General features: G+C 37.4%; 1 protein-coding gene across 6 annotated transcripts in view; it reads left to right on the top strand.

Annotated features, from left to right (window-relative positions):
* su(w[a]) (suppressor of white-apricot) overlaps window positions 1-14,604 on the top strand; it is a 78,039-nt gene that overhangs the window by 19,643 nt on the left and 43,792 nt on the right. For all 6 annotated transcript variants that reach the window (XM_083140366.1, XM_083140362.1, XM_083140361.1 and 3 more), the window contains 4 exons: window positions 282-478; window positions 1,517-1,730; window positions 7,497-7,573; window positions 13,628-14,027. In XM_083140366.1, coding sequence (XP_082996492.1) covers window positions 282-478; window positions 1,517-1,730; window positions 7,497-7,573; window positions 13,628-14,027 — 888 coding nt within the window. The remainder of the gene's footprint in view (window positions 1-281; window positions 479-1,516; window positions 1,731-7,496; window positions 7,574-13,627; window positions 14,028-14,604) is intronic.

Genomic DNA, 14,604 nt, shown 5'->3' with positions numbered 1-14,604 from the left:
GTAACCGTCTAACCATTACCGTTATAGCAGACAACACTATGAAGCCGGAGCTATCTGGTTCATAATCTGGTCAATGCATGGAATGTGTCAATTTTCTTCCCAACATCCATTTCACTTGTTTGCCATTCATTCTCATGGTTGTGATTAACTCAAACAGTATTAAAGGAACCAATATACTGATAGATAATTAAATTTGTTTGGATACCAGCCATAGTTAATAATATATTTTTTAACATGTTTCTATGTTATTTATTCCCAATATCAATCCTCTTTGTTTTTAGAGGAAGAATTGAAAAGACTGCATCAAGCCCTTAGTGCAGACACTGGCAACACTTACGGACAAGTAGCGTACAGTTACGATGATGGTGTGGCTATGGAAACAAATAATGATGCAGACCAGAGTACAAAGGAGGATTCTTCAGGAGATGAGCCCTTTGTTCCCCCTCCAGAACTAGACATTCCAATAAACATGACACTGGTAAGATGTTCTTAAAGATTCGCAAAACCACTTTCTTATATACACCTATGTGAAAATTGGCAAGCATTTGTCTTTCAAATGGTGGTAATATCATGTATTTCTGTTCGCTGTTGGTGAAAATTTGACCTTACAAAATAAACCAATAATTTTTTTACACTGTGTAGCGTATAAAACCCCTAGGGTTTTTGGGATCGAACTTAGGCTGTGCCAGCCTAAAGCAACTCGCATATGTGAGAGGTACTTTGTATATGTAAAGGGGGTTCGCCTCTGTGAAATAAGGATAACACTTTAGCATTTGATATTTAATGCTTCGATTGACTGGTCTGGCAGGGTCATGACAACAACAGAAAAGGATGTTCGTTTACCTGTAGTTCCGGAGGTGCTGATCGTCCGCCAGTTCTGGTGTGCTGGCATGGTCCCTGAAATGAAACTTTGAGAGCGCACCACTCCGCGGTAACTCTTTTGATAATCAGACTATAAATCGGAGGCAACAACTGTTCACTCGATAACTTTCCGATTACAACTGGGCTGAGATCTGTTCTCTCAAACTATTTAAGTGGGATTCAAATTTCCGATCGTTAAAGCCGTTGAGCCATTTCCTTCCTGTCGGTAAACGTACTTTTTGCATAAGGCTGACATTATGTTATTTCAACTGATTTCCTGTCGATTCCAGTGTCAGCAGAGTTTTAAAGATCCACTGATGGTCGCCGGTGCAATATGCTTGTATGAAGCTACTTCCAGCGCTTCAGCCGGACCCCTTGGCGAAGTGATTAGTCTATCGTGCTATGACGACAGGGGTCCCAGGTTTTGGCGTGATACGACACTTCCTGGGGCAAAAAAAAATATTTCACGAAGGGAAGTTATTTTTTTTGTTACGTGTACCTGGCCACTCCAGTCAATTCTATCCAAATTTGCCGTACAGATAACAGTTCATTGGTCAAAAGAAAATCTGAACATTCAAAAACACAGAACCAGATTACAGAAATTGTTTACACACCAGTTTGCTTGTAAACTAATAAAACTTTTCCTTTGTTGCAGCCTGATACTGTAAAGGCAAATGCCATCATTGAGAAGACTGCTATGTTTATCAGCGAACAAGGACCTCAGATGGAGATTCTCCTAAAAATGAAACAAGCAAACAACCCACAATTTCGCTTCCTTTCCTTTGACTGTCCATTGCACCAGTACTACAGGCTGCTCCTGTTAGCAATAAAGAATGGACGCTACAGACCTCATGTCAGTAAGGAAGAGGGTAAGTTGCTTTCTAATAACATATTATTAACTTGTAAGTTTGTCATAATTAGGCTCCATATTGTAGTGATTTAATGTGGTTCCTTTTTCTTTCTTCCTCCTTTGTTAATCTGTATTAAAACACTTTATTGATAATTTACTCAACCTCACAAAAGATTTATGAGTAAAGTCAAAATGTTGCTACTAGTTTATTTTTGCTTATTTTATTTGTATTGAAATAAAACTGTTATTATTAGGGATGTGACGAAGCTGAAAATTCACCGATGCCGATGTACTCACCAATAATTTTTGTACCGATACCGATGCCGATATTTAACCGATTCCGATACATAAGGTTATTAAACAGAAATGGGATGTTATTTTCAGCATGACAAAAATAAATTTGCTATGTACATTTCTATTGCATATCATATGTATATACATATATATTCTCAAGAGATGTGAATGTACATTTGCATCTACAAAAGGTGGTTATGTGAACCTTTAAGAAGAACATGGATTCTCAAGACATTTAACATTAGTACACAAGCAGCGCTTTGAAATGCAAAATGAATTCCTGTTCTTAATGTTGGAAATTTACTGCTGCCAGATCCAACTTCAGAAACACAAGTTTTGGAAGCACTTCAGGAAGTAACCGACTTCTTCTCTTATCGCAAATCTTTCACCATCACTGAATACTGAAGCATCAGGTATACCCAAGTATTTTTCTCAGCACTTTCTTCAGGTTTGAATACTCACTTTTGAATTTCCAATACAACAGCATATCCTGGATCAGCAATGTACTGTTTTATTTCCGATTTTGAGTTAGGTTGATCCTCTGAATGAGAGTTTGCAATAATTTTATTACATAAACTCTACAATAATGATGAATCATAACCTAATTTTCAATAAATCTTACAAAACTAATATATAAAACTTATTAGAAGGTAAAACTCTAGTATAATCTGTACCGGTTTAAATATCGGATTTTTGCCGATTCTGATGCCGATATGTCAATTTCGGCCAATTTTCTTACATCTGTAATTGGCTTCGGCACATCCCTAGTAATTATGAGAAGAATTCTCATAAGTGATATGTAAACTATCTTTCTTAATAATGAGGAATTTCATTACAGTGTTTATTACCTGCAGAAAATGTCCTAAAATGAAATAAAATACACAACGCACAATTAGAAAGGATAAGATATGATTATTCTTTTTAAAAATCGTGTATTCATTCGTTTAATGTTCATTCTCAGGAGCTAAAATAATGTTTCTTTTTCTTTTAAATCAATGTTTAATACTTTGAATAGGTAACATGAACAACTTGTGTGCACAACACTTTCCATCAATGTTAGTGCCAAATGTTGAACACTGTGGAATTTTTACATTCTTCTGAATGTGCAGTAAAAATCTCAGTTATGCATTTTATGGAGGACAGAAAGGAAAAACGTGTAACTGAGAAAAATGTATTATTGAAAGATAATTAAAATGGTAAAATTAAGCACAGAAAAAAAAAAAGGTTTACTCCATATACACCAAAGTTTGCTATATTGCGCTAATCTGTTGTAAATTGTTATTGTAAATTCACAAAATCACGAGAAATAGACAGTGAAGGCACCAGGGGGTGGAAGGGATGCAAGGAAGTTTACTCGCTTAATCCATTCAGCCAATTTCCTGCACAAAAACATGTTGAACATTAGGATGTTTATCTCGATCTTATGTTTACCGCAACTCTCGTTTCCCACTTTATAGATCTGCCGATGACAAAAAATGCCAGAAGCCTGTTCTGTATGTCAGGCGACCTTTCCCTCCCCTCTTCCTTGCTTTTGCAGCAGTCTTATTCATTCACCATGCAACCTTGAATGCTTACCTTACAATCAGGAACACGTGCACTATTGCGAAACTGATAGTCACTATAAAAGCTGCTTTCTCTAGGGTTTAACTATGAATGGAAGATATCGGAAATTTGGTATTGCGATATATCGTCACAAATGATACTTTGCGATATTTTTTGGTATTGTGATATCGGCGATAATATCATCTCCACGATATATATCGCCAAATATCGTGATGATATGTTGCTGATGTGATATATATTGTTGAAATATTGTGACGATATATCACCAACATGATATATATCATGAAATATCGCCGACAATATATTTTGCCAAAATATCATGATGATATATCCCAGACACGATACATAACACCAAAATATCGTGACGATAGTATCATCTAGTTGATATCCTGTGGACGATATATCGCTCAACACTAGTTTTAACACATTCTAAAAGTGTGACATGATGTGTTTTTGTTCTCCTTCCTCCACAAAAACATATTTGGACAATTGAGAACCTTAATCACATTTCACACTTCTTTACCAATGCTTTTACGTAATCCTTCCTAGTATAGGAGGGAGGAAAACTTGCTTGGAAAACTTTCCTTTCTTGTTTGTCGGGGAAATAGTAAGATGAATTTGCTAACCCCGGTTATCCGATATTGCTTTAGAAACCGTCACAAGAGCTTGTTAATCTGCAACTGCTGTGCACGGCTATGCAATACTGAAGGGTTTTTTCTTATACGTAGCTACGAGGGCTATTTTTTTTTTCAACCTCCAATGGTGCTGCCAGCTGGCTTGTGAAGCGCTAAGGTCTAAATCACCATCCCTGAGACCTTCTGTAAACAAACAGTCTCACCGATTCGATGTATCACTCCGCGTCAGCTGATCCATGACCGCAATCATCTGCTGTTACACTCATAGTTCGCCGCACCTATTCATTTTATATAAGAGCCTCTGAATGTAAGAACCCGTTCTCAAAACATCAGACGAATATGCAACCGCATACATTGTTACTCTCCCGGTCATTCTCTCTTTCATAACCCTTAAAACTGCAGACACTGACACACCACTGCACTGGGATACCAACTTAACCACTTCATTTACTGGTTTCTCAGGATACCACTGACAGAACGTTACATAAATATTGAGTAGAATCTGTTTCTCACCCCTTTTCAAAGGCTGTCCTTGCTGGTGTTTTGTAAACAAGCTCGGAGTAAACGGAGACTTTCCCTCATGCATAGAACTCGGCATGTTATTTTTCTAAGGCTAAGTCAGGCAATATTACTAAGTTGCACTACTTCCTTGCTGTTCACATGATTATTTTTAGAAAATAACCAATGTTATAAAATATTCTTATGTACACAAATCTCTAAGCTCATTGAAAGTTATATTACTACAAAATGTTCACACTTATCTTGCCTTGCCATATCATCAAGTTATTTTACGAAGTGCACTATATTTGGCGGAACAAAAATCGTTATTAGGATGCTTGTCAAAGTTTCCAACCGCAATAAATTTACGAACTTTTTGTCTTGTTTTGATCATCATCAATATATTTATTGGACTTACAGCAATGCATATGGCTGTTTATGCCCATTATATATTTTATTTACATAAGATACAATTTACATAAAATGTACAAACAAATTTCAAATACACTCCTATCTATATCAAACCTTAGAAATATACATTACCATGTTATATCATTTTGTCTAAAAAATGCAAGTAAAATATATTCAAAGAAAGAATCCAAATTTATGGGAAATGATTACTGGTGCAAAGAGTTAACCATAAAGGTGAAGCAATAAGTAAAATAAGAAAGAGCATTGGGTTTAAAGTGAGACGTCATTTGCGGCAGCGTATCCCATACTACAAATTTGCCATTGTTTTACCTTACGTAATGAATCCTGTAACAACGCTGGATTTTCGTGTGGATTATTTTACTTCTATGAGTTTGCAATGCTTTCTGCATGCAGGTGGTTTTGTTTACAGAAGGTGTCAGGGTTTGTGATTTGAACTATAGGAAGCGGGGCATCACGCTGCGTGATTGGCATCCCCCTGCCACTACCACCACCACTGCCAAAGCCAACCCTTCAGTTGAAGCTGAGCTACGGCTGCGTAGAGTCTGCTATAATCGACTCTCCCGCCAAGTGCGAGCTATGTTACTGGTTGACTTTCTGGATCCGGGGACCACAATCAATGTGGCTGCATACTGTGAGACATTGCGGAGGCTTCGCAGAGCCATCCAGAACAAACGGAGAGGCATTGTCTTTCTTCATTACAATGCCTGACCGCATTTTGCTGCGTCAACCCAATCCCTTCTTCAACGATTTCAGTGGGAAGTGATTGATCACCCTCCCTACATCCCAGGCCTGGTGCTGAGTGACTTCCACCAATGAAGAATTGGTTGGGAGGACTGCGCTTCCACACCAATGAGGAGCTTCGGGACACCGTGCAAACCTGGCTCAACAGACACCTCTTTTTGCAGAGGGTATTGGAAAGCTGGTGCATCGGTATGATAAATGTCTGAATCTTCTTGGTGATAACGTTGAAAAGTAGATTATTGGAGTGCGTAATTTTTGTCAATAAACCAATTTTGTTATTCATTGTGGATTATATTTCAAGCCCTATTGGAGTTGAAAAAATAGCCCTCGTATCTGCATAGGAAATAATGCTCTTGTATCCATTACAATAATCCTTCCCCCATTCTTTCTGCAACTTGGTTCGGGAATAAGCATGCTGCTGATTTTTTAAAAAATGATGCTTTGAATGCTGTGGTCCAGCTTCTCATCCTCAACAAGTGCTTTATCTTTAAAACACGCATGACCTTCTATTCCACAACCTGTTCGTTGGTGCCAGTCTGTCTGGTGGGAGACTGCTACCAGTGCCAGTGATATGTCTGGTTGTTCCAAAGCAGCCCTTGCTGATATTGCTTCTGGCAGCAATGTCATCAACTCCAACATACAAGATGCAACTTTTCGTTCTTGTCCTGCCTTCTGATAAACAAAACCGTAATTCTTATCTTGTGGATAACACAAGAATAATCCTTTTGAATACCAAATCCAGTGGCGTGCCTCCTTGACGGCATAATATCAACGTCGTCACCTTGTAATCGAGAGATCCAGGGTTAGACAGGATAGATGGAGGCACATAGTGGTTTGGATCCCACTTTAAACTGTAGGTCCAGTCCTGATTAGCCTTCTGTGCATAAAGTGGACTTAAAATCTTTAGCGAACGGAGCCTTGTGTATCTGTATTCCCTTGAAGCCGATGCCTTTTCAAGTGTGCGCTTTTCAAACTTGCCGCAAAGTACAAAAAAATCATAGCTTGAGAACCAACCTACCCATCCTTCTACGATAAAATTTAAATCTTTTATTTCATCTTGGAATTGATTGAATAACAGAGCCAGATGTCGGGCACACCTGGTTCTGCCCTCTGATACGACCAATGTTGCCAGTGCACCTCGTAATGTCGAAAAAATACACTTTTTATGAATGTCATAATTAACCTCATAAAATCATCTGTAATGCATAAAATGCATTAAAAGTTATCATTATTTTATCTATTTGATAAATACCCACAAAGACCATCAATTCAAATCTAAAATTTTTGCAAGGGTCTCCACAGCTGTCTTTTATCCGTTTGTTTTTCGGCACATTGAACGTTCATATACAGCATGGTCCGTTTGTTTTTCGGCACATTGAACGTTCATATACAGCATGGTTTTCCTGTTTAATGTTTCAAAAATATCCACATAGACGAAGTAAATACCAACGTAAGCTTCATATCTCGATCACTTTTTGTACAAAGGTTCCGTATGTTCAATGTCACACAACTATGACTTTTCGGACACCCTGTTAACTGAAATAGAAGTAAATCAAAATTACAATTAATCTGTCAAAATTTAGTTACATCAAATTTAACTCCTTCCTTTAATTTGTTTACAGAAGAAGAAAACCAACATGATGAGGATGAGCACTACCTGCATCCAGCTTTAGCATCTAGTTCATCCCGTGTTGAACTGGTAAGCAATTTCTTTCAATTCATTATTTGAAAAGAAGAGAACGTAGTTGGTGTTCGTAGTGAATTAAGTTTTCAACTTAGTAAAGTTAGTTGACTGATCATGTACATTTGAATGGTTTTCTTTTGAAAAGGGTAGTTTTGTCAGTGTTTGAAAATAGAGTATTGGCTACCTTGTAAGTATGCATGCAGTTTTCAGGAATTCACGTTGTTTTGAACTGATTAAATTTATATATTCGGTCACAGTTTAGTGGAATTGTATCTACTCAAAGCAGCATCATCCTGTTCAGTTTTCCTACTCAGAATCGGCCAGCATCAAGGTCAAGCCTCTATTTTTTTTCCCTCTTCACCTATCTTCTTTCTTTACTTTTCCTACTGCTGTGGAAAAGAAGGGGTTCTTTCCACTGCTTTCACATTCTTATGGTATAGGGTAATTATAAATGATTCATTGACTTTGAAAGGGCTGCATTAAAATATATAACACATACAATAAAGAATGATATGTTAAAATAAACAGAAACTGTCCCTTTTCGTCACACGACACACATCTATGTGATAGTCTAGTTTGCCCAACACACACTCTAGTCTAGTTCGCCCAACACACGCTCTAAGATAACCCTACTAATGGCCGTAAATGCAGCTGTAATGCGATCCTGCAGCTCAACCAAAGTTGTTGGTAGTGGTGGCACACACACTGTGTCTTTCAAATTCCCCCAAAGGAAAGAATCATAAACTGTTGGGTCATGAGATTTAGGAGGCTCTGGTAAAAATCACTAAGTCATCTTCAGCACATCTCCCAATCCAATGGCGTGGGATTTTTCGTTCAGGTAGCGACGTACTGCCAGTGGGGCGGTGCCCCATCAAGTTGGAATACAAAGTTATTGGAGTCCTCTTTCACTTGTGGAAACAACCACAACTGCAACATTCCAAAACACAGAATGCTTTCTGCTGCATAGATGCCATTTTGGAAACTTTGTTTGTGCTGCCATCTGTCGGCAGGCACAAAGTTTACAAATATGAGAAATTAAACTTTCAGATGTGTTCTTTCGTTTCATGATTAGCACACACATATTATATTAATAGTTTTGGAAATATTTCCTGATGAATCATTTATAATTATCCTGTACTATGGTACATCTTCCTCATATATCCATACCTCTTCACTCTTGCCCTTTTTATTCTCTCTTAAAGCTGTACTGTTGCTTTCATTTTCCTGTTGATGATACCCACATTGAGGGGTAGAAAAATGCAGCATGCCCAGTCACCATAGTGCCTGATAATATCCACCTGGTGCCTGAATTTTCAAATTGGAGATCGCTTACTGAAATTTCCTTTGCCTTTTTTTTTACTAACAAGTAAAATATGTTTTTTTTTTTATGTTTGTGTTTTTTCTGTATCACGTGTATCATTAAATCAGAATAATAAACATGCCATTGTAAATTTTTATACTAATGCTAGCAGAATTTTAAAAATATGAGGCGATATGTTAGAGTCGGTCATATATTAGAATGTATTGCATAGTCATTCATGCTGTTAGAGGTAGAGCCTTCTTGAGCAAGACCACTCCGGCGCAAGAATTAATTACTTTTAATTAGGACTGAGCCAATACCACTCTGAACCGATACCGAACCTCTGACCGATTCCCACCAATACCGATACTTGAAAATTCTAATACAGTAAAAACTGCATATCCTGGAACCTCTATAAGAAGGAAACCTGTAAATACGGAAAAAAAGTCCCCAGAATGGACCGATTTTATACCTGAAAATGACCTGCTTAATGCGGAAACCTCCTTAACGTGGAAACGGAACACCATTTCAAGACCAACGAGATGTTTTTATTCTCAGTAAGATGGAAATTTCTTCCTTTATTTCTTTCGCTCGCAAGAAAACAATGCAATACTGTAAGTGGATCACACCTCTGTTGACACTCGCTTATCGGTAACATTGTCGATATGAAAGAATGCGCTACAATACTCATAGCTGTTACGATTCCGTTTCTTTCTTTCATCTCTTACCCTCTTTCTCCACCTTTCTTTGTCTATTTCTCCTCTGTTCTTTCGTCATCTTTCTGTCTTTCTTTTTTCCTTCACTTTTATCTCAATCTTTCATCACCACTCTTATTCCATCTTTCAGTCTTTCTCTTTCCCTCTATGCACGTTGCGCTACGATGCCAGGGGTCCCGGGATCGAAAAGATACATAAGTACGTACTGTACGTTCTTACAACACTGTAAAATGTGTACCAACATGTTGTGTAGTTACATAATTGTAATCTCTGCTATGCTTATTGCAACTGTATCACATTTTTATTCATGTACGTACATGCATTAGTACTCTACAGTATAAGTAATGCGAAATGTAAATCTGTCTTTCCATTATTTCCTGCAGCACTCTATACTGTATTTAAAGTCAACCCTGTATAAGAAGGAAAACTGTTAAGATGGAAAATTTTGCTCGGAACCATCATGTTCCGGGATAGATAGGTTTTACTGTAATTAAAAGTTATTTAAATTTTCACTAAGAATAGGGTGTAAGTATTCCACCCTAACTACATGCAACATTTTTGCTTTAAAATGTACAAAAATTACATAATATTAAATTACAAGTTATGTCATCAGAAAATTTAATTTTTTCAAACACAACTGGTACAAAATAAAGACAAACTTCGAATTTTGCATAATTTCCAAGATAGACTTCACGAAAGTGCCGAGAGGCATTTTTGCGCAGCCTGTGAAATCCCAAAATGCCGGAAAAGTATTGATCGGTATCGGTAAATAAATTCCAAACAATACTTTCTGATTCCGATACCAGATCGCCATCGGTATTGGCTCAGCCCTACTTTTATTCCAATCTTTAATTAATTAATAAAGAAAATGTATTAATACATTTCAAAATGTGTAGCTTTATCTTTTTATTTATTTATTTATTTACTTACTCAGAGTTTCAAATAGTCGTATTTGGCCATTTTACACTGAAACAACATAAAGTAGAAACAAAAAATAACAAAAGATAAAAACAATAACAAGATGGGATAGTTTTATATGTTCTTGGTCAGTAATATATAAAAAATACGTTCTGGAAGGAAAATATCTACATCCAGGGGAAGTTTGTTGTAGATTTCTGGCAGCCTGTAAAACGAGGAACGTTGTAGAAGGGATAACCTAGTGGTTGGGTTGTTGCAGGGTGCGCGTTTGCTTTTGGGGTACCCTAAGTGTGAATTCACTGATTATTAGATCTGTTCTGATTTTGCCATTTAGTATCTTGTATAAAAATTTCATGTCTGCTAGTGGCTCAATCGGTAACGCGTCTGACAACCATGCTCAAGGTCCCGGGTTCGATCCCCGGCCGGTTCAAATCCGTGAACTTTAACGTTGGAAGCGGTCCTGGCGCCCACCCAGCTTCGAATGACATGGGTACCTGGGGGAAACCCTGGGGGGTAAAGGCAGTCAGGGCCATGATGCTGATCACATCACCCCCACTCATGACCAGATCAAGAAAGTGTGGGGCATTACCCCCACACCCCCTATACGCCTTCATGGCGTGGTGCTAAGCACAGGGGAGAACTTTACCTTTTTTTTTTTAAAACCTTTTTAGATCACTACGAAAGGATGAAGAGTGAATATTCAGAGCAGCTATGGTGTCTGATTTGGATACATGTTGGAAAGAAGGTATGCTATGGCGAACAATGGCAAGAAAAACTGAGAACAGAATCTATTATCTTAAGATAGATTCATGGCTTTCTTAGACCACATTAAATAATAATTATAAAAAAAAAAAAAAACTGGCTCCTCAATTATTTTTAGTTTCGTCTACCCATGCATACATTACATATTTTATCTTCTCTACCATATACCTTGGAAACCTTGTCTCAAATACCACATCTTTCCCCATATTTTGACATGGCAATGTCTGTGAGAGTACAGTAGAATGTAAGTGTGATGCAGAAAATTTTCCAAGGCTAGTAACTCTGAAACTATAAGCAGTACAGTATACAAACCTACATGTAAATAAAACGGTAATGCTAGGATTATGTTTTATGTAGTTCGTTTCATAAAGGCTGTATATAGTGTTGAGTTGATACCAAGAGTGATGTTGGTACTCGTACGAATTCCCACCAATTGAGACACTTAAAAATTGTTCAAAATATTCATTAGCATGCAATGTTAATTGGGCATTATCCATTGTCTAGTATAGTTGAAAGCACTAGACAATGATGCCTGCAGAATGCAATGTAGAACCATTGTCACCAACATTCAGAGAATTATTAAAATATTATTTAATATTAATGTTCGTAGTTCCTTCGTCCATTTCGTCTTATCACTAGAGGCATGCATATTTTGTTTTTGACAAAATGTGAAATAATACATTGTAATGTTAATTTTTCATGTTTCTGAAAGGTGTGAGGTTGCATTTTCCTACCCTGTTTTATCACGAAATAATGTGAAATGAACTGCAAAATGGGAAATACGTAGACTCTTAAACAATAATTTATGGCGGTGATTTACTCTCTAATTGGGGAAACGAAGGACCCTATACCATGGCGAAGAGATTAGAATTAGCAATTTGTAACCGTTGTTACCATTTTTGTTCTTCAGTGCACTGCTACTTAGTGTTGCCCAGTTTTGTTTTTGTACCAACTGTCTGGTAGAATATTTTTTATGCAATTGAGCAGTTAGGGAGGGGTTGCAGTAACCTTAGAAATAAAAATACACTGTTCAGTGTTGCTCAATAAGCTCTTGAACTGTGTGTAAAGTATTTCCTTTATAGACTGGGAATGCTGCAGTCAAAATTTTGGTTGGTGAAAATATCTTGCTGGGCAGTAATGTTTCTGCAGCTCTGGCATTCTGTTCAGAGAATTTGCCCAAAGTGGGGGGCTAGAAGCTCGACCTTGAAATGTCTCTATATGTTTAAAACTATGTAACTCTTCTTTCATATTTTGGAAATGAGAGATGCTGTAGTAGATAAATACAGAGAAACTGGTACTCATTTTTTCCACGAAACAGTTTTTTTTTCATAGTTCTATTAATTACAGTGGTCACTTTCACCATCCTCGTTGGAACTTGCACTGTTGCTTGGCATGTTTCTATTGTTTTTAATTTTCCGGTTGCCACTAGGTGTGCTGTTGTCAACTGTCATCTGTGTTTGTGCCGTCTGCTATTGACTGGTATTAATTGTTGTAGTAGGGGAATCCAAGTGTAGTGAGCCTGTCCACTATCGATATTAAGCTCGTGTGGGAAGTTCATTATGGCGTGCGTTTCCTTGAGTTTGGTGTCTATGGGGGTGTGTGTTGTGTGCCATATACCAAGCAACAGTGCAACAAGTTCCAACAAGGATGGTGGCAGTGGCCACTGATATTAATAGAACTATAAAAAAAAAAAACAGTTTCGTGGAAAATGGGAGTACAAGTTTCTCTGTATTTATGTAACTCTTGTTAGGATTTATAAACTTTTTTCGTAGTAGCATGCTTACAAGGAAGCCAATAATGTCTATGTAAGATATTTGATTTGATAGTTGGGTTTAAGTTTAAATTACTTTGCACATAAGTTTTGTTGGTTCACCAGTTTACATATATTGCTTAACATTTGTGTACTGTTCTGTGATTTTTTTGTAATCATGTCAATATTTCTTTTTTCAGGACTGAGAGATAACGGTACGGATGAAGTTCTGTATCTGTTGCTGTATGGAAAATTAAGTGCTTTAAATATATAATGCTCAAATTTGTAAAATTATTCTAATTTGTAAGATTAATATTTTTTTTAGTATATGTATGTAAAGGGGTATTAGCCAGAAATTATTAAACTTTAAGGATAGAGCACTGTTATAACTATTGATTTTTTTATTGTAAAAATGCATGGATATTGCTAAGGTGTATTTAGTGCTCTAATTCTCGATTTTGATAATAGTTTTATATGTATTCATCTTTCATATGTTGCTTATTTGTAAATTGACAGTCGCATGATTTTTTGAATATGTTATAAAAGCAACATGTAAAAGGTTTAATTACTATATTTAGATTATAATGGTCCTGTTGTAAATTTATGTTTGTTGTTTCCAACAGGCACCGTCCATTCCTAGTATAAACTACAAACCATCTGCCGATTGTGCATATTCTATGTTGGTTACAAAGATTCGGGATCAGCAGGCTGCATTGGCTGAAGAGAAGTTGGCAGCGGCCGAGGAACATCAGGTTCCATCTCCTGCTGCAGCGACGTCTTCGCGTCACTCTGCCGATGATACGGAAAGCAGTTCATCATCATCGAGCAGCCGGAGTAGACATGCTAGAAGTGAGTCCGAGTCGTCATCATCCTCAGGCTCCGAGAAGGAGGATGAAGCCTCCGTGGAACCTGCAGGTCCGGCTTTCGTAATGCCTCCACCCGACATGCAGTTGATAATTGATAAGATGGCGAGTTATGTGGCGAAGAACGGAAGAGATTTTGAAGTGATTGTGAAGAGTAAAGGTAGGTGTTTCTTACACAGCAAGCTGACGGTATAGAAATGGAGGTGAAAGATTGAAAACTTAGGTTTTGTGTCATTAATTATAATAGACTGAAAGGTAAATTTTTCGTCTTTTTTTTTTCAATGGAGAAATGGAGACCAGATGCTAACTAATATGACATTGAGAACCTTCTTGCATCACGTGCAGGCAACATTATTGTTAAAAACCATGCAAAGCAAATAAACAACACAATAATACACTTGATGCTTTCCTGGCTACGAATGATGAATAGATTCTCTCAGAGGTGAGTTGTGGAAAATATTCCAAGCTTTTGAGAGCGAACGTCACTCTCATCTTCAGTGTAGAAGTGCAGTTCTGAGCGTCAACCCGGTGTATATACAAGGGTTGATCAAATGAAAAGGTACAAAACGACACTGTCGGTGTAAATGAATACTTTATTCAAAGTATCCTCCATAGGCCTGAGCACACTGATCCCATTGATGAACGAGCCGAATGATTGCTTTTCCCCAGAATTCCTTTGGCCGTGACGCGACCCAGTCCTTTACAGCATCCTTGAGTATCGTCTGAGGTGAAGCGCT

This window comes from Lepisma saccharinum, chromosome 18, assembly GCF_977018435.1.
Source record: "Lepisma saccharinum chromosome 18, izLepSacc3.1, whole genome shotgun sequence".
NCBI lineage: Eukaryota > Metazoa > Arthropoda > Insecta > Zygentoma > Lepismatidae > Lepisma > Lepisma saccharinum.
The sequence above is the reverse complement of the archived record's forward strand: the minus strand, read 5'-3'. Positions and strand labels throughout refer to the sequence as shown.